General features: G+C 37.9%; 1 protein-coding gene across 2 annotated transcripts in view; it reads right to left on the bottom strand.

Moving 5' to 3' along the window:
- Positions 1 to 2367: 2367 nt before the first annotated feature.
- Positions 2368 to 25141, bottom strand: part of Tis11 (Tis11 zinc finger protein) — a 43253-nt gene continuing 20479 nt past the window's right edge. Inside the window, exons 2-3 of one of the 2 annotated variants that reach the window (XR_013082098.1) lie at positions 8014 to 10278; positions 2368 to 4212 (exon numbers count right to left, since the gene is read on the bottom strand). Coding sequence is in view for 1 of the 2 variants with exons in the window: in XM_076786433.1 (XP_076642548.1) it covers positions 9136 to 10278 (1143 nt within the window). In the remaining variant the exon portion in view is untranslated. Of the gene's footprint in view, positions 10279 to 25141 lie in introns of both variants that reach the window. The other variant, XM_076786433.1, reaches the window with a different exon arrangement.

The following is a 25141-nucleotide window of genomic DNA, read 5'->3' as shown; positions in this document are numbered from 1 at the left end:
AAATAAAAAACATAAAATATTTGTGTGAATATCTCAAAAACTAAAAGAGTGTGCTTACTGAATGTGCAGAAATGTTGTCCTTATTCTGTATAATTACATAGAATTAAAGTTAAATTAAAGTTATTATTAAAGGTAATTAACTTTAATGCTGGACAATGATACTTACAATGATGAGTTACGTACGACTGCAGTGTCAAAAGTTGAAAATGGCGCAACTACGAAATGGCTAATACAAATTGAAGTTTATTCAAATGGAATGATATATTTTTGATATCCGAGGTCAAGACGAAACCAACAACCCGTAACATTATGGCCTTGACGTGACCTTGAGTATGAAAAATTCATAAAAGTGGGGCACTTGATGTAAATAGGTTTAAACACAATTACAATCAATTGTAAACACTGATACAAATTCTTCTCCTTTCGGTGACTCTCAGTATGTTTAAGAAAATCAGAATTTATTCGTTTGTGAAAGATGACGTTACTTCTCTGAACGATGGTATACAATGATGCAGAAAAGGTAGAAATGATTTTAGTTTATGGTGAGGCTAACAATAACTCAGTACAAGCATCTCAACTGTACGTAGGAAGATACTCTGAGAGAAATCATCCTTCTCGAAAAAGTTTTGACCGCATAGTTCAATTGTTTTGTAAAACAGGGAATATTAAATCACTGAAAAGAAAACGATGCCACGACGCCTGCTATTGAAGAAAATGCCGAAACTTTTGTATTGGCTACACTCAATATAGATCCTACTACAAGTCGTCGAAAAATTGGACGTTCTTTAGAATTTCCAAAGCAAGTGTGTGCCGAATATTGCAACGTCATAAATTTCATCCATACGATATTTCCTTACATCAGGAGCTTCATGGCAACGACTTTGAGAATCGTGTTGCTTTTTATACATGGGCATTGCAGCAGATACAAAGAAATGAACATTTCTTTTATAACGTTCTCTTTACTGACGAAGCTACTTCTTCTAACCATGAACAACTGAATACACATAATATGCATTATTGGTGCACTGAAAACCCGAAATGGCTTCGGCAAGTTGTACACCGGCGTCCATGGAGTGTAAATGTATGGTGTGGAATCGTTCGTGATAAGATATGAAGTTTTTGTACTCAAGATCATGTGAAGGTCGTAATAATACAGATCGTGATGATAAAAATATATCATTCCATTTAAAAAACTTCGATGACCTTGAAATCTCAAAAAATATAACCTTAAACAAATTTTGTTGACTGTCACAATATTCGCACCTCTGAACCAACTAATTTTTTCCTCCGAAATTTTCTTCTATCATAAAAACAAGTAAGATATTTTAGATGGTCGAGTTAGGTGAAACACCCTGTATAATATATACTTATAAACCCAGGACGCAGTGTTTCAAAATAACGAAGTTCTGGTGCCCACAACCAGTGTCGCCAGATGAGGCGAGGGAGCACGAATTGAGGGGCAATAGTTACCCTCTCTCTGTCAGTACGGGAGTATGCACGATAGAGACGAAACGCGTCGGAAACTTGGGGAATAGCGCAGTAGAAGGAGAAATCAGAGCGGGGGAACAAGTCTTCTTCTGGCGACCAGTGATGAGATACGGGCCGCGTTTTCTCGCGCATGCGACAACATTTTCACAAAGGAAAAAATTACTTCAAATGACTTCAAGAATCAGCTCTTTCAAGGAAATACAACACTTTTGGGACACCCTGTATATGGTCTATAGTCTGTATGCGGAGTTGCCACGTCACATCTCCCGCCGTGACGAGAAGCGATCACAGCTCATGGCGTGCGCTGCAAAACTATTTTATATTAGTTTTTGTTCCAAAAATATAATAGGATTTGCAACTTTTATCAACGCTTCTCGTGTGCCGAAGGTTTACCCCAACGCATCGAAAAAATTAGCGCATTTTAGCTGCTCTTTTCAGATTAACTATTGTTTAAATATGTTTCTGTACCGATAATGTAATTACTGCGTTCAGAAAGTTTTACGGAATACCATTATGGTAATTAAATCCATAATATTGTTACGGTACAAGATGTCGTAATCATACGATACAAGTTGAAAATTTGAGTTTCGCTCCAAATTTGGTTTTCTCGAAAACTATACATAAGAATTTAAACAAAATTATAATCTCGCAATAAGCTAACGAAGACCTATCAAAGACGTCTACTTAAAAAATCCCGCCTACAAACTTACCATAAATTCCAAAGGGAATTTAATCTTTCAGGGGGTTGAAAGATGATCTTTTTCGTAGTTGCAAATTATCTATACGAACTATGTAAACTATGTAAACGCTACTTTTTAAGGAATAGCGTGGGATTGAAGGTGTATGGAGAACAGGAAGAAGAAATCAGTCAACACAAAGTTTATTATTTTGTAATAATAAAATGTATTATAAATAGATAGTGTATTGTTGGCAATACTTATCGAACTACAATTTTTTCATTCGTGGTACATGAGACTTGCGTGTATGTGTGGTTCTTTCGGTAAATGAGGTTTACCGCGAAGACGGCGAGATTTGTCCGTGTCGCGCGGGGAGCAAGGAGTAAAAATGGAAGAGCAAAATAGAATCCAAAAATTGAACAAAAATCGGTTCCTCGCCAAAAATTAAAATTCTGCTGTGTACTTTTTAACTCCCCGTTGCGTTAAGGACAAATTCGCGTCTTTACGGCAGACATATTTTCTTTTTCATCGAGGCTTGCCATTTCTCTGATTAACAAAATTCTATATGCACTTATCACCTTTGTGGTCCCATTGTGGATTAGACGGAAGTCGTTCGAGCCTGCGCGTATGCCGACAATCGATCCTCACGCTTCTCACGCGTGTCTCCGTGAAATCTCCGCGAACGACAAGCTCGCCTTCCGGTGGAATAGTTCATGAAACGGCACCGTTTAAAATCATTGAATTCTAAAAGAATTTGTCTGTCGGAAAGACGTCGAAAATACGGTAGAAAAATCTGATTAAATTTCCAATCGTCCGCCTTCACGTGGACTTCACGAAAGGAAGAAGAGATGCCGGAGATTTCATCGGGACTTCGTGACACCACATATCCAGTTCGAACGACTTTCGTCAGCCTATCAATTGGCTCCCAAATCGCTACATCGCAGTTTGTTCTCTTAGTACGTATCGCTAGTGTCTCTTTCTATTACGCATACGTACACGCATACATACGCTTCCACTTCCACTTCCCTTCCTCTCACTCTTCCGCTCCCTCACTCTTACTCTCTCATTCATTCAGTCTCTCACTCCAACTCTCTATCGCCCTCTCTCTCCCCTCCTCTCTCACTCCCTTCCTCCTCCCTCACACTCTCCTTCTCTCTCTCTCTCGCTCACTCACTCTCTCCCTCCTTCTCTTTCGCACTGTATCTTTCGTCGAACATGATCTCCCGCGCAAAATCTTTCTCGAACGACCATGTCGCGGTCGCGTCGTATCACAAGGAGAAATTAAGTATACACACTTTCGACGTTTCGATGAGAAGACCGCAATGGCGACCGGTGTCCCCGGTCTTCACGCATGCAACAATAAGGGGAGAGAAACTATATACTCGATTGATTGGTTGGTTGGTTGGTCTCGGAGAAATGGAAGAAAATACAAAAAAAAAAAATCGGGATTGTGAGGGGTTGCAAGAATGATCGGTTATCCTCTGAGAGCCAAGAGATCGACCTGTCACATTATATATCGTTGTAACGCGTCGTTACATTTAATCAGAGTGTATCTGTGAAGAACGTTGTATAAAATATTGTATAAATATATAAATACTTGATTGAAAAAATAAATATATTAAATTAAAAAAAGAGACGTAACGTAAAGTATATTATTTATTAATATTATATTATATGTATAAGTTGTCAAGTCTATAACACGAGGGTACGAAATCAGCGTCGTTCGGTGCCACGACAAAGTTTCCTCGCACGTTTCTATCGGGTTTCTACCATGGAAGTCGTTCAATGAAAATTTCGTGGCTTCGCGTAGAATCCCGCGCGAAACAACCACGGTATGCACTTCGAAAGGTCACGCACGCTTCTTTCCAGATGAGAAAAATAAGCGGAGTAGGTAGGGGGGGGGGGGGCTAAGAAAAGATGCATGCTTCTGGTTCTGTAAAAATCTATCGTCTTAAAAATGATTGTTCAAATAAATACGTAATAATATTAATTGCACTAATTAACTAAAAAAAAAAACGCACACACAGTTCCTTTCTTTCTCTCTCTTCTCTCTCTCTCTCTCTCTCTCTCTCTCTCTCTTCATTCGTTCGCTTCGACGTAACAATCGAAATCGTTCATTGAACATAAAAAAAATTAAATATACTCGGGAAGCCAAAGAAGCGTGCGAGCTGTTCGAATTGGAAGAACGAATCGAAGTTGGTTCACAGTGATTGGTCGAGGAGCTAGTCGAGGCTTCAAAATCAAAATTTTCATTGTTCTGGCTGAACGAACAGAAAACGAAGACCAAAGATTTAGCCTTTGTTCGTTGCATCTGAACCACATTAATAAATTAAATATCTATTTAGAACTAAAGGTGAAAACGAAAGAAGAAAAAAAAGCGGCTCACACAACAGTCCAGTCTACGGAAGAATATGAAAATTCAGCGAAGCCGCAAAAGCCAAGATACCTTCCGTAAACAGAGTGTCCGCCCAGTTGAAAACTGAAGCCCGGATCGGTGGAGGAGAATACAGAGACATACGATATCAAAAGTAACAAACGGTTGAACGAGGAAACTCGTGGTAACATCCCCGGCGGACGCTTTCGAAACGGTGTGCTGTTGTTACTTCTTTCATTGTCGCATCGTACGGATTTAGTCGTGGAACTCGCGGAGTCGAGAGAACGTCTTTTTCTCCGTTTCACTTTGAACGTGCGATGGTGGCTTGGTTTTGAGGAACGCGCGTGGAACGACTATACTTCTCCTCCTCCAGTGTCCCGTCCCTCCATGCTCGCGCAAATTTTTACTTCTCTCGACAGAGCGAGAAGAAACTCTTAAGGACTTTCACTCTCTACAAACCTCCTCTCTCTCTTTCTCTTTCTCTCTCTCTCTCTCTCTCTCTCTCTCTCTCTCTCCCGCTCTCTTTAATCTTTTCTCTTTGTCCGTTTCTCCGCCTGTTCTGTGTTCCCGTCCGTTTCTACGCCTGTCCGGCAGGTTCGCGCGGGCTCGTCTCGCTCCGATTGGCCCTTTCGCGCGTCATACAAGATTTTCTAATTGACACGCGTGCAACTGACCGCTACCGATTGACGCCCAAGCCGACGTTAAACTCCATTAAACTTTGAGACGGATTTCTCTTCTGCGTTCGCTCGTTTGTTAAATTCAACTTTTCAAAGAAGCAAACTGAACACAGGTATAACGCCGTGGAAGTTTTACGCTTTAAATGCCGTTGAATCGCAACGAACGTGGAACCGTAATCTGCGTTCAAACAATTTGAAAACAGATGATAGATTTTCCCGAGGTTGCTCGAGCGAAACGAGAAGATATCGAATCGTGTGAAACGAAACAGCGTTGAAAATGTACGAACCGAGCCGGAAAGAGAAGAGGAGGGATCAACCGAGGGAAATCGCGAGAACGAATGACGTTACGATCGAAGACGATCTAGGTCAGAGCTGTTCAGCGTATGCTCCCGCGGGCAGAGATTTTCTTGCTCTTGTCATACACAAAACGGCGGGCACGAAACCACGCCCCTGCGGGCAAGGCTGCATGTATTTGTCACAGCTACGTGGACAGCTATGGCTGCGCTATGACCTACCCCCCACCTCGCTAAGTCTCTTGCCCGTAACTTTGCCCGCAGGCATCGGCGGGCGCCCTTGCCCGCTAATAGGCATGCTAAGCAGCTCTGATCTAGGTGAAGTACAACGATCCGGGTAAATGCTGGGCCAGCACTAGCGACAGTGAGAGTAAATAGCAACAGCAGTAGTAGAAATCGTAGTAATAGTAGTAGTATAAAATAGTAATAGCAGCAGTAGTAGTAGTAGTAATAGCAATAGTGATATATTAATAATAATAGCAATAATATAGTGTGTTTGTGTGTAGATAAGACACGGGACTAATTGACGTTAGTTCAGAGTTTTGGACGACGATCGTCGAAGCAACCGACTACATGAGCACTCGTAATTGATTCAATCGTTGTGAGAGGAAAAAACAAAAAAAGTAGAAAAAAGAAACAATTGACCAGATAAATAATTAATGGTGAGAATATTAAATGGATGCCGTGCTGTTCGTCGAAGTAGCAGGAGCTACTTGAGTTGCAACTGAGGCGTATAGTGTTGCGAATATAATAATAATAATAATAATAATAATAATAATAATAATAATAATAATAGAATAATAGAATAATATTAATAAACTAAAACTATAATAACATTTGCTTTCAAGTATAAATTAAACAAAAACATTTTTTGTTTAGCATAAGAAGTGTGTGGTGTGTATATATACAAAATGTATTCGATTTTCAGAAACCACGTCATTTAGGCACTTTCATTTCATTTTGTTTTGTTTTTTATCTTTTCTTTTTAATTCTATCTCAAAATTCTCGAAGAGACGGCGCGTGGCGGAAGTAAGCGTTTTTCGGCGAGAAGATCGACTCGAATTTAATCTCGATAAGCCAATCGAACTACGTCACTTTTCGTAAGTCATGAAAGAACCACCTTGGAGTAGCATTCCAAGTTCTCGGAACGTAAAGGTCGAATGCCCGAAAAGTGATTTCTTCCGCGAAACCGGAAGCACTCAAAATACACGCCGCCTCATTGCTCATTCTCTCTCTCTTTCTCTTTCTCTCTCTCTCTCTTGCTCAATTCAACACTCTTTCTGATTCTCTCTTACTCCCTTTTTCCTCCATCTTGTTCACATCCTATAATAGAATATTCTTTTAATAATAGTTTATATTTCTATTGCAGTAGTTACATATCACATTTTTTTAACAGGAGAGAATAATCCGTGTATATATCTATGTATATATTTATAGATATATACATACATGTATATATGTATATATTACGAAATTGATGACCATTTTTACTCTCCCTTTCTCTCTCTCTCTAACCATTCACACAATCGTCATTTATCTGCTAATCGAGGCCTGGTTTTAAGGCACTACGAGGAAGCCACATCGATATTTCTATACTACTTATCTTGGTTTTTGTTGAATCGTTAAAATTGTCGAGATTTTTTGGTAAATGTTTGTCTTAATTACTTTTCCGGAAAAGTTGGTTTTTTGGACCATTCAGTTTCTGGATCGAACTGCTCTAGGCATTTTCCGCGTCATAAAAACCGTAAAAAGGAATGAGCCATCTGGAAAATGTTAGTGGTATGGAAAAAACCAAAATTTTCTAGCAAGCTGTAGGATATCACTGACAATTCGTTTAGTTTAAAGAAGGGGGTGGGAGTGGGGGGGAGTGTAACAATTGTCTGAGAATCAAAAACTGATAAACCGTAAATTTTAAACAAGCAATTCTGGTCACGAGTTCAAGTGACATTTCGAAATTATTCCGGTTATCCTTTCTATAAAAGAAAAAAATCAAAGAAAAAAAGCGTGTACTGTTCTCTTTTTTTTTTACCGTAAGAAAGGTGTTTCCGTTCGAAACGATTCGATCGAAAGTCCTAGCGCGACTCCCCGGCTATAAAATATTATATATGTATATATACCTAATGGCTTCGTATAACTTATCCTTAAACGAGCACGCTTTCATTCACTTACTCGGAGGACACGTCCGTTTCCCATGCGTAATGCTACACACACTCGCGAACGCACCACTTTCTCTTATTATCTTCCTTTTGCTCATTACCACATCGCCTGCTCTCACCACCGCGTCTCGCCATCTTCCTCTTGCCTGGACTACGCACGCACACAAGCACACACTTTCACTTACTCTCTAACATTGGAAGACAATCGGAGTTTTTAAGCCACTTAATTTGCTTAATTTGCATGTTTGATTCTTGATCCGTTTCATGCGCTTCGTCACCGCCCCAATCTCTCTCTCTCTCTCTCTCTCTCTCTCTCTCTCTCTCTCTCTCTCTCTCTCTCTCTCACACACACACACACTCTCTCTCTCTCTCTCTCTCTCTCTCTCTCCTTTATGTCAATCTATTCGCTTTCCGTTCTGTCTCGCACGCGCACAACTTGCCCTCAGCACCCTTTCACTCTCGAAGACAACTTTCCCTTCCCTCGTTCTCGAACGAAGGGACTCGAAAAAGAAACGCAACTAACAAAAACTGTTTTGGAATATTGCAACGTTTCACCTGCCCCGGATCGAACGACGCTTCGCGAGCATCCTCGCGGGAAAGAGAACCGGCCAGCAAGAACGAACGCTGGCGCGGGGTCGGAGGAACGAATCGGGACCTGGTCTAGGTCCAACAGAGATCAAAGAACAACTTGCTCGAGGAAAGTTAGAATTCGGAAGAAACTTGGACGCGTCCCTCTCGTTTCAGCGACTTCTCTTATCCTTGCTGTCAGGATCTCTTTCTCCACCCGTCCTTTTTTTCCCCGCACTTGAATTTATTCCGCGAGGATTCTCACGCGAGCAGGTCGAGACATCCGGGCTGATACAATCACGACTTTTCCGCTAAATGAACGTAAACCTAAAGTAAAGAAGAAAAAAAGAGAAGAAAACGGCTCTGGTGGTCAGAGTCAGACTGTGACTGACGCTAATGATGCAGTTAAGAGTAATGATTATATTTAGTGTCGGTATTACTGATAACGTTATTAATAATTATATTATTAAAAATTGTAGCGGTAATAATAATAATATATAATATAATATAATAATAATAATCAAGACGATTATGATAAAAAGGAAGAGATGATTGCTTAAAGAACGAGAATAAAATGTCTAACGTGTTCTACGAACAGAAAAGAAACGCTTAAATAAGAAGCCGAAGTTCGTTGGAGAGGAAGATCATCCCACGGGGGAAATGTAGCTCAAATGTTAAAAAAAAAAGGAAGGAAATCTTTTCCTCAAGTCGGTGGGAGAGTTCGTCCTCTCTCCCTCACATTCTCCTGTCTTTTCGGTAGATAAATTATTATCGCATTTTCGGGTCCGAAGAGGTCTTTGTCTCCTATTCCCTTTGAACGTCTTCGCGAGCCGTCTCGAGATCTTCGAGAAAATAATTTTTGGAAAAATATACCAAAAGAGTCGAAGGGACTTGGGGAGCACCTTACTGAATCTTCATGTTCTCGAAATCGCCGAGGGTGCTGCTGATCCTGTTGAAAACAGGCAGTCTGGAGTCCGCGTTCGGCGACAACGGTGATGGCGTTCTCGGTGTAAGTTCGTCCGAGCTCAGAGGACTGCACATGCTGTTCGTCCGCGGACTGGGGCTTTGTCTCGTCGCGAGAAGCCCGAAATCCTGGCCGAAGCTGAACGCCGTGGTGGGTAAGCTCAGGGACGGCTGTTGATTGCAATCGTCACTGAAGAAGCTCGCCATCGAGTTCGTCGGTGATTGGCTGAGGCTCGACGATGGCGAGATCGAGTCTCCTGTGCTGCCGAGCGAGAAGGTCGGGCTCAGATTGAGCGGCTTCGGCCTAGTGGCGCCAATAACCGAGCTCACGCCCGTCGAGCCAGTCTGATGATGATGATGATGGTGGTGGTGGTGGTGATGCTGAGTGGTAGTCAAACTCAACGAGTTTGTTCTGAGTAGCGGCGGTGGGTTGTACGTGTTGTTACTGTTGCTGTTGTTGCATAAGCTTAACGAGTTGGTTCTCATCAGACTCGGCGTCGCTGCAGCTGCCGCCACGGCAACTTGTGGCGAAGCGACGATCTGCTCGAGAAGACTGACACTGTTCACGGTTAAATTAACGTTGGAACTATTGCAATTGTTGCTGGCTGCGGCCGCCGCGCTTAACAACGGATTCAGCCCCATGATGTTCGGTTGCGTCGATCCCAGTTGCGCGCTCACTTTTTGATTGTGGATCCGTGCCTCCTCGAAGTTGTGAATGAAATGGCACCGTGGTCCGTACGGACAGAAACCGATCGTGTGGAACGTACGGCACAGCTCGGTTTTGTATTTCGGATGGCGGGCAAGATTTCGCAATTCACTGTAGCCGTGCGCGAACTGACACTTGTCGCCATATTTGCAGGTACCGCTTTCCTCGAATGGTCTGCACAACTCGGTTTTGTAGCGAGAGGTTGGCTCACTCGCGCTGCGATCTAGTTTACGATGCTGTTCGATCAAAGTGGTTACTAGGGAGGTGTAGCTACGACGAAGGGGCGCGTGTCCACCATTATTCCCGGTCGTGCCGTTACCGGAGTTGTTCGTCGTCGACGTCGAGGATACTTCCTTTGTCTTCACGGTAGCTGCATTCTGTAACAGAAAGACCAAAACATTCTTTAAACACTCTTGATAATTCATATTATCTATTATTCGAATTTGAATCAGCATGGACGAGTTTCAAATAGCACACAGCAGACAATTATTCGAACTACTGTGTTAGCGGTAGATTGCGTATTTTTATGCAAAACAAAAATTGTCTGTATCGTTCTAAGATACTCCTTCATAGCGTGCGAACGGTTTCCTCACTACCGAGCAAGCAGGTTCGCGTTCGTATTTCAAAAGAGACTCTTCTAATGCAGTTTTATTTCGATACAAGACGACGAGGTTTATGTATTTACAGACAAGAAAATCGCTATCCCCTCTTCTTCTTTTGATATCACTGCTCGGTCCACAACTTTATGGTCTGTCGGACAACAATATGGGACCCATAAACTCTCGGCCAACTCGAGAACAAAGTGAAGCCGAATAGGCACCCTCTTTCGAAATACGACGAAAGCCGGTACCGAACCATGATCTTATATCGGAATAAAACTGTAATTCGTTCGGTACATACCAAAAATGATACACATCTTTTATTATGGTATATACATATTCCCCTCAAATTATGAATTACATATTTAAAATACAGTAAGATGTTGATATAAAATTTATGTCATTTATTACTTTATTACATGCTCACAAACAAATATCAAACGATTAATGGAAATGACCACGTTTATGCACGAGCAAGCTTCATCCCGAACTATTGAGAGAGACAACGAAAGGGTAACGAGACAACTGTTTGTTGTTTGTTCCGTTTTCCACGTGTCGAGAGAAATTGGTAGAGTTATTTCATTTTGCGATAAACTATCCCCCTACAGCACCGTATACCGAACTATTAGGAGAGGGACTGTACATGGACATTTATATCTTTTCTGATAATTTTAATTTTAGTATTTTTAAGTTCTTTAAATGTCTTCATTGGTTTGTACTTGATCTACTAATTTTTGTTGTAAATGCATAAAATACAGTCTCATAACTAAACTCCGAATCTTTATGAAAAATAAAAAGTTTATGCATCGATTGTAAAAAACAGAAGTTAAATGTGAAATCATATTTATCACTAATAATTTAGTCTTCTAATTTCTTCGCTTTTTTAAATTGCACTTACTCGTTTTTGTCATAGATGCAGAAAATCCGGTGTTTACTCATTACCAATATATTAATATTAATACATAATATGTAATATTTTTATATGCACTTATACTATCGTAAATTACATAAATTCCAATTCAGATTCCACATATAATGTGAAGTACATACATCCTAAAAATGTACCCAGTTAAATACAATTCAAAATGTACCATATTTTATTATTATTACCGTTTGATACTATTATTTGGCGAAACAATTTTACAGATTGCAAACATTTCGAAATCGCTCCAATTACTGTGGGGGTACCAATTACCGCGGCTGTATTAATAACTTATTTTTAAAGCATAATGAATATTAGGAAAGGGATATACAACATAAGTATATAAAAATAAGTATAATTAATATAGGCACGGTAATTGTCCCCCCACAGTAATTGTGTCCCATACCCTACTTTGTGATAAAATATTGTTCTCTAATTCTTTGTTGTGTAATTATATTTATCACGAGCAAATCACTGATACGAGCATAAAGAATCGTACTACACGTGGATCAACGTTATCTGTCTGCCACGGCTCTGTATAGCAGTGATTTAAGGCTACGCCATTCCACAATACCTATGAATAATATAAATCCATGCTGGATTACAGTTGATTGCTAGGGTGATTACAGTACATCTACAATGAATGTTCGAACAATACATCGTTTACCGAAAGACGCAAGTGGACGTACACAATTACGACATCAGAAGCTTTATGTAATCGAGTAATGGGTAGACGTAAATTCTTGACCAGTAATCATGGTTTATTTTTATCAAACTTCAAAAATATTGAGGATATACCAAACTACCAAATTGATGTTAACGGCATAAAAAGGGTATCCGTTCCTCGGAATTTTACAACATTATTAATAATGTAACGTGACATAAACATATAACTACATGATTAAAGAATTTTAGCAAACCGTCATAGGAAGATAAAAGAGAAAAAATGTCTATAGCAAATAGAAATTCTTTGGTTTCTCATTTCACTTCTAATTTAATTTTGTTCTTTTACATTAAATATAATACGTCCAAGTTAGAGCTTGTAAATATTACTTCACAAAAATAAATTACAAAAAGAACTTGTTCTTGATTGTTCTACATTAAACTATTTCGATTCATGCCAGAAACATTTAAAAGTAATAAGAAAACGTTAACAACCGTAAATTATTTTGTAACAAAGAAAACTCGAATGGCTGTAGCCCAAGTTTAGGATAAATCACGCTACACAGTCAGGTATAAGGGAAGAGACAAAGATTCGACCGTTTCGACGGAGAAACCCCGAAATTCATGGAACGTGAAACTACCTGAAACCTAGAAATACACGTGCTTGGAACAAACGTCCTTTGGAAACAATCTAATCGTACGGTATTCTGAAAAGGTCGAGAAATCCGATGGGTAAGAAACCTGAAGGACTATCGGTAGGGCTAAACCATAAAACTAACTTTCCGTCCTGGGTATTCTCCGAACTGTTTTCGAAGGAACCATTGTTTCGTTAAATATTTTAGAAGCACGGGCAAAACGAGCAGTATTCGACTATGAAATTCATAATCAATGTTAACTCCTCGCACTACTATTTATTTTACGGTTATAGTGATTAGAAAAGAAAGTTTTCGCTGGTATCTGATGCTGTACATGTGATGTATAGAAGTTGAATCTTTATGCAAAATACAAAATTTCTACAGAAGTTGCAACAAACTCGAGCGAAATAGAAATTTATTTTAAAAATAAAATAAAAACAGTATTTTTAAATTCTTCTAATATTTTTACTGTTTTAAATTGCACCCGCTTTTGTTATAAATACATAAAATTCGCTGTCTAGTGATGCATACATTTTGCCTTGATGCATGCTCATAAATACACCCGATAATGCAACGATTAATTTGATACGAGAAAGCTTTGCGACGATGTATACTGTCTAATAAATAAAATAATTCCTAAGAAATCATAATAATAAGAGTAACACACTTAAAAACGAATGGAACCGATCCACTGAGAAGTTCGTCTTCTTAAAACAAAGGTTACATGGTTCTGATTAATATTAGATTAAGTGATATACTGTAGAACGACACCCAGTTTTTAATGCAACGGTAATCCTACGTTTCACTATATTATATGAATTGCATCATTTTAATCGTACCATTGAACACTACTGCTTCCTTCTAATCAAATTCTTAAAAAAAGAACAAAAATGATTCATGCTTCACGATCGCTGAATCATCGCTAAAGTGTGGTAATCAAGTTCTTTTCCAATAGACCAAAGTGCAAACATCGTTAGCCAACGTTTCGAAAGAACGGAGTAAGCTACAGGTAGCTACTTTGCGAGTTGCAATCTAAATGATAGAATAAAACAAGAAATTCTGAGGATATCTTCAACAGGACATTGTATAATATAAAATCAACGTATATACAGGGTGTCCCGTTTCAATCGACCCAGTCGAATATCTCCGAAAATGTTGATGATACTAAAAAATATTCCAGACAGAAGTTAGACGGTATCAGGGAGCATACTTTCCGTGTAGACGCGTAGAGGTCATATGAAGGTCAACTTTGTTTTTCTAAATGGAGTCGTATATTTTTTAATGCACTCCTCGATGCTACTCGTTATTCCCTACATAAAAGTACTGTATCACTTATGGCGAAAAACCATTGATTTAGAAAATATTTTGATTTTAAGAATGAGCACAAAACATAGTAATATACAGCACTCACTTTTCTAAAGTCGGTATTCGAAAGTATTATCATGTTGTATATACAGTTCGATGCACAGTGTCAGTCTTATTACTAGAATTGAGAATTTTATAGAAAAATTCTTTTTTACATTTACATAAACGCTGCTTCGTTGTGTACGTCGTGTACATAGAGCTTGGACAACGAACATAATTCATAATAGAAGTTTTCCAACATGTTGCATACGTAATCCATTGACAAGTATTTTGTGTTTGCAAGAAGTGAACGATGTACATTGAATTTGTCTGAAATTATGCAAATACACGCCCGCGAAAGATGATTAATGCTAGCGTTAAATATCTTGCTTCGTTGTAGATGAGGAAAAAAATATCAAAGATTCACATCGAATCACGTACGCTTGGAAATTTCCACGAGCCTGAAATACATACGTATTGCTGTACACACGGACGCGTGATCACCACACGATACACGATACACGAACACGGTCGTTCTCGCAATTAGTTTGCAGAGCCCAGGTATTAATGCAACGAGAGACACACGGATGATGTCGCAAGTGTTGGTATCCCGTAGTCATCAATGTGCAACGGCTATTTACCGTGCCGGTATCAATGTGAACGGGGCACACGTATTACGCTGCTACCATACGCCTTATCAAACGGACTTGACAGCAAATGCAATCACGTGCGCGCGACCGGCCAACGAATTGTTTTTACGTTTCTCTCGTCCATAGCAAGTTTCATTCTAGCTAGCAATCGCTTCGGTGACATTTCGAATTTCTTTTCTTTTTTTAATTAGAATTCGTCGACTGCAGTAACAGCGAGAAACGTTTCGAGTTTTGAAATTTCTGCGGCAGTGGAAAAACGTAATTACTTGCTTTGAATGAATCGAAAGGTCTCGGAGGAATTTATCCTGCCGCGAGATACTCTATTATGGCAACGATTGAATGAGTAGGACTGAACCGACCCACCACCGCACCGGTTTGCCAGGCTTTCTCCGGTGGGCGGTCGCCAACCGAGAGCCAATGGCCGTTCAAAAACTATTAATGTAATTACGAACACGGCAATTCTATATCTATTAGTTTTATTGTTCATTTGGTATTTTATTATTCCTATTTTGTATTATTCATGTCTCGCTCGTTGTGTCTCGCGTTTTTCGCGTCGTTGTGAAGTCGCTTGACCGCGACACGCGCAGACCAACTACAGTCAGTGTAATAACTATTCGTATACATTTTAAAAACAAATTACTTTTTCAAAATTAGACCGAACGGGTTCAGCTTTATTTATTTATTTATTTATTTTTTTTTTAGATGTAAGGATTGATTTACTGAGTAATGCGTAAATAATTGGTTTTTCTTTTTTTAACTGCTATTAGTTAAAGAAAGAGAAAAGGGCAAAGATCACGATTTTTAAGTATTTCATCTGTGTCTGTAATGAAAATTGAGAAGGCGTTTCTTGAAAGTGATCAAGGTTGCTATGCAATATAATTCATAGCGGCATTTTTTAAATTTTCACTATAGGCACAGATAAGAAATTGAAAAATCGTGACCTTCATACTTTTTATACTAAAAAAATGTTTAATTATTACCTAGCAAGCTGATCCTTCTAACATCTCAAAAAGATTCAACCAATTTGGTCCACATTTTAAACAGTTATTCGTTTTTAAAGAGTGTGCAAATACTTTTTACACGGACTGTATGAACTCTATAAATACATGTATTTAAGTAAGAATTACGAAACACCATTTTCGAAAGAAACTGTATATATTCTAAATAAACTTCATAATCAGTTGAATCCATATCATTCCGAAATATTCATGCTTATGTCATCAGAGGAGGATAGATAGGTGAGAATAAAAAATAAAGGAATTACGTTTAAAATAATGGAACACATGCTAAACCGAATGTTGAAGCAGTGTCGCCAGATGAGGGGAGAGAGCATGAATTTGTGAGGAAAAAGTTATCCTCTCTGTGCCAGTACCGGATTAACCATGTGACATTGTGACGCATGCATGACAGAGACGAAACGCGTCACGTGACCGGGCCGCAACGAAAGCGTGGGGAATATCGCCGTAGAAGGGGAAGTTAGAGTGGGGACACAAGTCTTGATCTGGCGACACTGTGTTGAACGTAGCATGTTCTCGATGTAACTGTTAATTTCGCACTTATATTTCGCAAGTATAATACGCTTCGTAGCGTATTGTAGCTTTTCCTAGAATTTACTTCTTGCACGTATGTATGTAGACAACTCCGAATAAGAATTTATTGTGATCAGTATTTTGAAAGAAAAGATCAGATTTGAAGTTACACATACAGTTAACGTGCACTCAAAAGTTATCAGTCAGAAGTGATGTTATTTTTCAAAAATGTACCGAGCATGAGAAGATAATATTACTTTATCGTGAATGTTACAGACCGTGTGTTTATCTATGTGTTTCAAGGCTTTTACAGCGTTAAAGAACTTATGTTGGAACTGTCACTTTGAGTAAACGCTTTTAATACAAATTTCTACGAGCTAAACACGAATCTGTAATTTTTTTTCATTCTGGCATGTACTTTTTATAGTCGGATAAGGTGGTGAAAAAAATACCCTCGAGCCAAATTAAGCAGATTACTCGATAGGACATAGAAAGAAAACATGTTGCGAAAAATTTTAACCTTGTATCTCCACCAGGAGAATAATTATGGGGTATAATGGAAACAATTAGTTTGTATCAATTTTGCCAATTTAGTCGTATGCGAAAATTTTGGAAAAAGTTGATCAGATGTCAAATATCTTGATACATATACAGTAATTAATTCGGATTTTTAAGTCAAAAATCCTGGTTGTAAAAAATCAACAGTCTTAAAAAAAACTCTCGTAATCAATGCAGACAATTTTTGTTTTACGTAAAAATCGGCTAATGGTTGTACATTGACAACAAGAAGGTAGAATTTTTAATTTTGATTTAAAAGAAATTAATACTATGCATGTTTATCACTCCATAAGCGCAAGGGGTTAAATTTAGAAAAGTGGAAAACGGTTAAAATTTGTCAGGCAGAGTGACGATCAAAGTAAAGCAAAAGTCAAATAAGAGTTTCGAATTGTTCACTGCATAATGTTGTACTCTGACCGGACGCGAATCCGGGGTGAAAAGCTTGGCTGGAGGAGAAAGTGGCCCGTAAACGAACGCGTGTAACTCCCGCCAAACGCAACTTAACTACCAGCGAGCGATTCGGTGAAATGATGCTCGCAGGGAATGTGCTTATCCGCGAGAAAATGAATTCAGCGAAAGTTCGATTCGGAGGCTGATGCGCCGGCAATCGTTGCGTCGGGTAACGCGAACTTGCGTTCGAACAATATTGTGGAAGGCGACCCAAATGTGTGGCATATTATGCGGAAAATCAAGGTTGACTGGTTTGCGTGAAACGATCGTGAAGTAAGAGAAAGCCTCGATATCAGCGTTTCGTGTACGCTTTGAAATTATTCCAACTAAAGAGTTAACAAGGTATATGCAGGGTGCTCCCTTTATCTGGAAATCCAGAATATCTCCGAAACATACTTATAAAATATAGTAATAAATAGAAAAAAAACTATTTACTAATTTCCACTGAAGTAGGACTTATCACGTGCCTACTCTCGTGTATAATTACTAGACTCCGGATTTTATACATTTATAACAAAAATGAGTAATTTAAAACAGTAAAAAGAATTTAAGAGTATTGATATAGTCTATTTCCACTACATCAAAATTATAAAAAAATATAAAGTTATATTTAGCTCCTATATCTTGTAATTGACGCATAAACATTTTATTTTTGTATAAATATCCGGAGTCTAATAATTACACACAGTTTGAAAAGCCGTTGCGAATAATTTGATCAATGCTTTTGCTCGTATTTCATACTCCATGTTTTGTAGTTCGTTCAAAGAGTCCGTTTTTATTACAGCAAACACACAATTTCTACTTCACTGTGCAACTCGGTCTATGAAAGTGAAACAGAGCTAACACGCTCGCTACTCTCATTCATTTGGATAACAGGTTTCATAGTTATACTTTTATGAAATTTAACGCACGCCGCACATGAAATATTAAACGAAATCGCTAATTTCCTTAAATATCACGCCACGCGGTGCGACTCCAAATAACAATGAGTACAACAGCAATTTGACTTTCTTTTCGCAAATTACTAAATCACAGATGTCACACACGCGACGCTGATAGCGAACGTGTCGGGATCCATTACCGAGATTTGGGACGCGTGCGATTCCATCCATTATGCGGTGGAATAGAGTGTTAATTGCTCTAGCGAAGAATCATTTATGCTAACGACAACGCAGGATATAATTCCGAATACAAGGCCCCAACACCATCGATCCTCCTCCGAGGCACGATTCTCTCTCGTAACGGATAAGAAAAATCAAACGATTACGTCAGGTTGACCGCAAAACAAATGAGGCATATGCGTAGAGGAGTAACGCGTCGACTACAAGAAAAGAAGAGTCGCGACAACAACGTGAGAAGCGGAGAAATAAATTCTAACAAGAGATTTCCTTCAAACCTCGAGGTCGACGCCTCTCACTGGAAATGGCGCGACGCGACGGTGTTTTCATTTCTGCATCGATGATTCACCGAACTTCACCGAGCCCTGCGGCACAGGAGCAGACTCTGTTCTGGAAATGCCGCCGTGGCTTGAGCGTTAGTCGGTAGTTTGCATTTATCATTGTACGGACGCGCGATTCTGCGGACCACGTCCAGGAGGTTTCCACGAAGCAAACTGAAAATAAGTAGCTTCGTCGTCACGCTCGCTAGATTCAGCTACAAACTGGCAACCACGATATTCGGTGTTTGACGTACAGTGACGGACAAGCGAGAAACTTTAACTAGCAATCGATACCTACATTACGCTAAATACCACAATTTTTACAAACTGAAATTTTATTTTAAAGAAGCACTGAATTTTTATACAAATATCTAGAATAAGGGATCCCCAATTACTGTGGGGGTACCAATTACTGTGCCTATATTAATTATACTTATTTTTAATCTAATAAGTAATAAATATATAATAATTTATAATAATTTACTAATTTATTTATAGTAAAGACAAAAACACGTGGAAATTTTGGAGGTGAACATTGAGAACGAAATTTTATGCACTTTCAGTTTATTCAATTTATAAATAAGAGATCATTTGAGTGACAGACAAAAGAAAGTTTAAATAGCAATGTTTACTATAACTGCCATAATTTTTTAACTAACGTTATTAACCCCTTGCACTATTCGAAATATATGTATGTGTTATTAATTTCCTTCAAATCGAAACAACATTCTGTTTTCCTGTTGCCGATATATAGCCAATGGAGACTATACAAGGTGTCCCAAAATGTTGTACTTCCGTGAAAGGGGTGATTCCTAAGGTTATTTGTAGTAATTTTTTCCTTTGCGAAAATGTCCTTCGCGGCTTTGTTAAGGAGTTATTAACGACACATCACTCCTTAACAAAGCCGCCGAGAATATATTCGCAAACGAGAAAGTTACTTCAAATGATCTCAGGAATCCCCCCCCCCTTCCTGGAGGGATTTGACTTTTTTTATTTTTTAGGACACCATGTATAGGCATATGCGAAACATAAACTACCTTCTTTTTCTAAGAAACTACAATCAACGAAGAAATTAAAATCACTGCACTCATAAATTAAATCATAGTGCAAGGGGTTAAACTCATACACGGCAATTCTGATTTGAAACTTTCATTTTCCACCATTGTACTCGTCTGGTTAACACCTATTACAGTGACCACTTTTTTCCATTGAATAAGCTTCGGTGTTTAAAGTCAACAATCTTTCAAATAACTGCATTCTTCGGGTGAAAGTATTTATATAATCGGGGAAGGGGAAGTCGGGATAATCTTCGCCATCTTTTTAAAAATATCCATACCCAACAGACTTCTGGGTCGAGAACATACGGTAAAACAGCGTTCGATCAAACAAAATTTTTCTCCGTGTTAGATTAACTGAATTCCTATCGGACTCCAATTCTACAACTACTCGAGCGATACTCCAGTTATACATGGTGTCCCATCTAAATCGACCTAGCGGAGTGTCTCCGAAACTGTTGATGATACTAAAAAATGTTTCAGACAAAAGTTAGACGGTATCAAGGCATCGGACACTTTCCGATGTAAATATCATTTTTCTATTTGGACGCGTAGAGGGCATATGAAGGTCAACTTTGTTTTTTTTTTTTAATGAAATCGTGTATTTGTTAATGCACTACTCGATGCTACTCGTTATTCTCTACATAAAATTACTAAATCACCTATGGCAAAACATCATTAGTTTAGAAGATATTTTGATTTTAATATTGAGTACTGGAATTAGTCCTGTACAGGTCTTAGCAGTCACCTGTCTAAAGTTAGTATTCGAAAGTGTTTTGCTAAAAGTTATTTCTGTATACGTGTAATGTATATTCTGTTATTGAGATCTACGTTGGATGAACGCTTCATGAAAATGTAGGGCAAAAAAAAAAATAAAAAAATAAATGTATATTCTGTACTAAATGTATATTTTCCGAAGATGTATGTATGTACTGCTAAGGGACTTCGAATTGCGTTTACGTCAACTTAAATACTCGATTCACTGCTTTTATCTGCGTAGAACTGTTTTCCACTCCCAGTACATGGAAAAATTTTACCGAACGTAGTCAGATAAGCTAATCCGAGTGATAAACAATACAATGGCGATGCAAATGTACTTCCGTTTTATTTTCTCTAACGGGTCGTGAGAAATACGTATTCGAATAATGGTAACATACAGGAATTTTATTTTAAAAAGAAATGCATGTCAAAAGAGTTAATTTATTGTTAACCATCAATGTACGGTGTACATTGTAAAGGATGATGCAAAAGTATATTAATTTCCGTTGTTATGCCTAATTCTTTATGCATTTATTAAGGGTGTGCGAGAATCCGAAATATCGGGTCGGGTCGGGATTTCCGAAAAAGTCGGGATTCCCGAAAGAGTCGCGATTCCCGAAAAAGTCGGGATTCCTTAAAGGGAAATTGAAATTTTCGGGAAACCCGATTCTTTCAGGTATCTCGAAATTTTCGGGAACCCGACCCGACCCGATATTTCGGATTCTCGCACACCCTTAATAAATGCATAAAGGAATTCCTTTGTACATTCCTCTTCCTGACTCGCCCCGACCATCGGGTTCCCGATATTTTGGGTTTTCACACACCCCTGGTATTATCATCTACAATAATTTTTAACACTTTTGCTGGTGATTCATTGATTGTGTTTTATATTTTGTTACGTACACTTTAGCACCTAAATCATTGGTCATATCGGTCTGCAGTGATTGAAATGACATGACAGACATACGATGATCAAATGTGTAGGATATGGAACCCAATTACTGTGCTTATATTAATTATACTTATTTTTAAAGAATAATGAATATTAAAAATGAGATACGTATAATATATATATATATTAATTGATTTTAATGAAAAAATTGAATGTCTGTATAATTAGAGTGTGTATAATTAATATAAGCACTGTAATTGGTATCCCAACAGTAATTGAGTCCCTTGCCCTACACCTGGTTTATTCTTTTGAAAAATAGACTGTAATTAATCGAATAAAAAGCTATTTATGTCAACAATAATACATAAAGCGTATGTTTACATTTCAATGTAAATCCTTGATTTCGAAAGAGTTTAATATTGCCGTTGCTAGTAATAGAATTTCACATTCAACGCAAAGTTAGAATTTCCGTTATAAATTGACAATACTCTTTTGCAAATAATAAGATAAAGTGATTTTGCGATTAAAAAAATTGTATACAGATAGATAGATTGCGTGAAACACTGACACTTGAATATTCCCCTTCCCCCTGTCATGAAAAAATTGCGTTGCGTCAGAAAGAGAACGTAATCTGCATCGATATTCTGATACACGTGGAAGTTCTGAAATCAGTTGGCTGTTTAAGAATGACGTAGTCTGTCTTCTGTTTGAAGATGGCGTCTAACCAAATACACTCCGTAGAATATTATCAAAGTAGGCACCTAAGATTGCATCGTATAATAAATATATATCCACGTACACCAATCAGACATGAATATCATTCGCTATTCTGTTAATTCTGCATAGATAAAATCGGTAATAATCTGTAGAAATGTACGCAACTATAAATGCATGAACTATTTCATATCTGAAATTAGTTCAAACACCTTAGAATTGTGTTGATACCCATAACCCTTGCAATACCTGCAAGATTACAGAAAACTGTGCTGGTTTCCTATTCTATCTTTGTCTATGCCACTATTTCGAAAGTAGAGCTTTTTCGATATTAAAATCATTAATTTCTCATCAGCAACAGTCTATGCAGGATGAGAAACCTAAGATTTTCACCGAAAATATCTCCGTTGTTTTTAGTAATACGAGAAAATGTTTGTTTCAGTGGATCCATTATTGTGACGGATAAGATTTTTTTTCTCTAGGTCATATTTTCCGATGTTTAAAGGTCATCGCTGTTTTCTCTTAAATGGGACGACGTATTTTGATTAGTGTAGCGTGATCGCTAATGAAAAGACAAATTCGAAAGAATTATTCTTCAAAAAGCATAACAAAATAGCGCTTGTTGCTCTGATATAAATAAATATTCGTGCAAGTGTTGGATAATGTTGCTAAATATTTATCGGATCAAGAAGTTTCTAAGTATGTTGCTACCGCAAAATTTGTTTAGGCTGCAAATTTTTAAATACCAATTCTCGAAGTCAACTGTAAGAAACAGAAGTTAAATACAGGTTTATTTCTACTGTTAATAATTGTAATGAATCAAAAATAATACAAGAGCATTCTTAAATTCATACCCAGTCAGTCTCGTACTTGATGGCCCACTCCTTAACTCAGAATAACTTTTTTTATAAATGGACCCCACAACTTCAGTATTTTTTCTGCTAAGCTAGATGTGTTACTAGATTATATGTAATGCTATTAGTTTACTAGATGATATGTAATGAAAATTTTGTTGAAAAACTTTGTTTTTACAACTTTTTTACTTGGGCTTATAACGAAAATTTAAAAAAATGTATTTTGTAGATTCGTATGTTATACATATACATGCAAAAATTAAATTTTTATTCGACGTTTCAATAAAATAATCTTTTATTTCAATCACATCGTTGAAATAAAATAATGTATAATTTCACCTCAAGAAGATCCTTATTGAAGTAACTAAATTAATTATTCAGTTTATATACGCTGGTTTTAGCTGAATTTCATTTGAAATTCAAATAATGAAATAATTTAAACAAAATGATTTAGCTGTAAAAATAAACTAGTATAGAGTTCTAATATAGAGTTCTAGTATAGAGTACTAGTATAGAGATCCTAACGATTATTTTCCAAATAATTTATTACACCCAAGCGTGATATCTTCACAGTTTTGTATTTCTTCTATTCGCTTTTTGTCAAATCCGCAGTTCGAATGTTCCAACGCAGGAAAATAAAATAAAATGACTGCAGAGAGTTGTTGAATGTCGGAGAGGAATGAAACTGCAAACGATCACGTAATTTGTTGAACACGTAAATGATAAAAATGTCTTTAACGACCACGACGTTCCGTTGTTTCTACCGTGGTATCTAGGTTTCGTAGCCGATGAGTTACACAGCTGAACCGTCGAAGAAGGTACAGACGCCGTGAATTCCGAAGGTCAAAGGTGAAAGTGAATAACGAAATACGGTTGCTACGATGTCAAGAACGAAGAAGCGGACTCTCGGCACCAGTTGAATGGAAACTGGCGCTTCACGCACTGATTCTTACGTAACCGAGGCATTGCCGGGACTGGGACTAACCATCCTAATTACCCGGTTGTCCAGCGTGCAAGCGATTCAACGGTAGACACAGACAGGCTACGCTCGATTGTCAGCTGTCTTCTCCTTACTCGCGGTGATTCCGCCTGTTTGAACAAAGATTCTAATCGCACCTATTAGCGTTCGGACACGCTCGTTTCACGGAGCAACGAGTGGCTTCATAAAATTCATACTTTCTTGTTTTCATTCGACTCTTCGTTGCGTCCGGGATATTAAGCGAGCGCTCGTTGTCTTTTACTGTCTTCGAGGTAGTGAACTATTCGTCGGGGTAACAACATCGATGGCCCTTCGATTAAACGAAAAAAAAGTTAAAACAACACAAAAATGTACCACCTCGATTATCCAAACATCTAATGTCTGAAGTCTCAACAGGTTTTAAGTAGTATCCCAACTAGTATCCCAACTTAACTAGTATCCCAACAGGTTTTAAGGTTAAACTTTACCTCAGGAAACCAGAAATCTTTAACTTTTTTTATGTAATCCGGTAGATTTTGGCGAGAAAATCACGAAAATCCAAGTTTCAATCCTAGGAGATCACTAGTTCAAAAGTTAAAGATGTACGATTTTCAGCGTTTTTGACAAGTAAGGAAGCCGCCATGTTGATATGGAGTGACCGTCACGGAGCCGCAATATCTCCTAGGATTGAAACTTGGATTTTCGGAATTTTCTCGCGAAAATCTAAAGGATTATATAAAAAAAAGTTAAAACTTTCTGGTTTCCTGAGATAAAGTTAAGTCCGTTTACAAATTTGAATAGCTCAATCTATAGCGATACGCAAGCAACACAGTTTGTTCTACAAATTAATAAAAATTGAAGTTAGTATTGTAATTAATTCACTGTTTACCATAGTTGGGGACTGTTAAAATTTGGAGTTCTCAATTATTATGAAAATTAGTGGATGCACATTTCCGCGGATTAACCTTTTCAATAGCTTCGCATACACATTATATATTTTTTAAGTCGACATACTATTTTGATCTAAACTTCCAATTTGAAAAATAATATTATCAAATACAGTGCACAATGTTTCAACATTGACATTTTTATGTATCAATGACGATAACGAAGAAATACAAGAGTCAATGTTAAAAGTGTAATCTTTACAATGATTGAATTCTGCATGCGATCGACAGAAACGTCGTTATTGAAGAAATTGTCACGGAAAGACATGATCT

This window comes from Halictus rubicundus, chromosome 1, assembly GCF_050948215.1.
Source record: "Halictus rubicundus isolate RS-2024b chromosome 1, iyHalRubi1_principal, whole genome shotgun sequence".
In the NCBI taxonomy this organism is placed as follows: Eukaryota; Metazoa; Arthropoda; class Insecta; order Hymenoptera; family Halictidae; genus Halictus; species Halictus rubicundus.
Note: the sequence above shows the minus strand (reverse complement) of the source record. Positions and strands in the feature narration are given on the sequence as shown.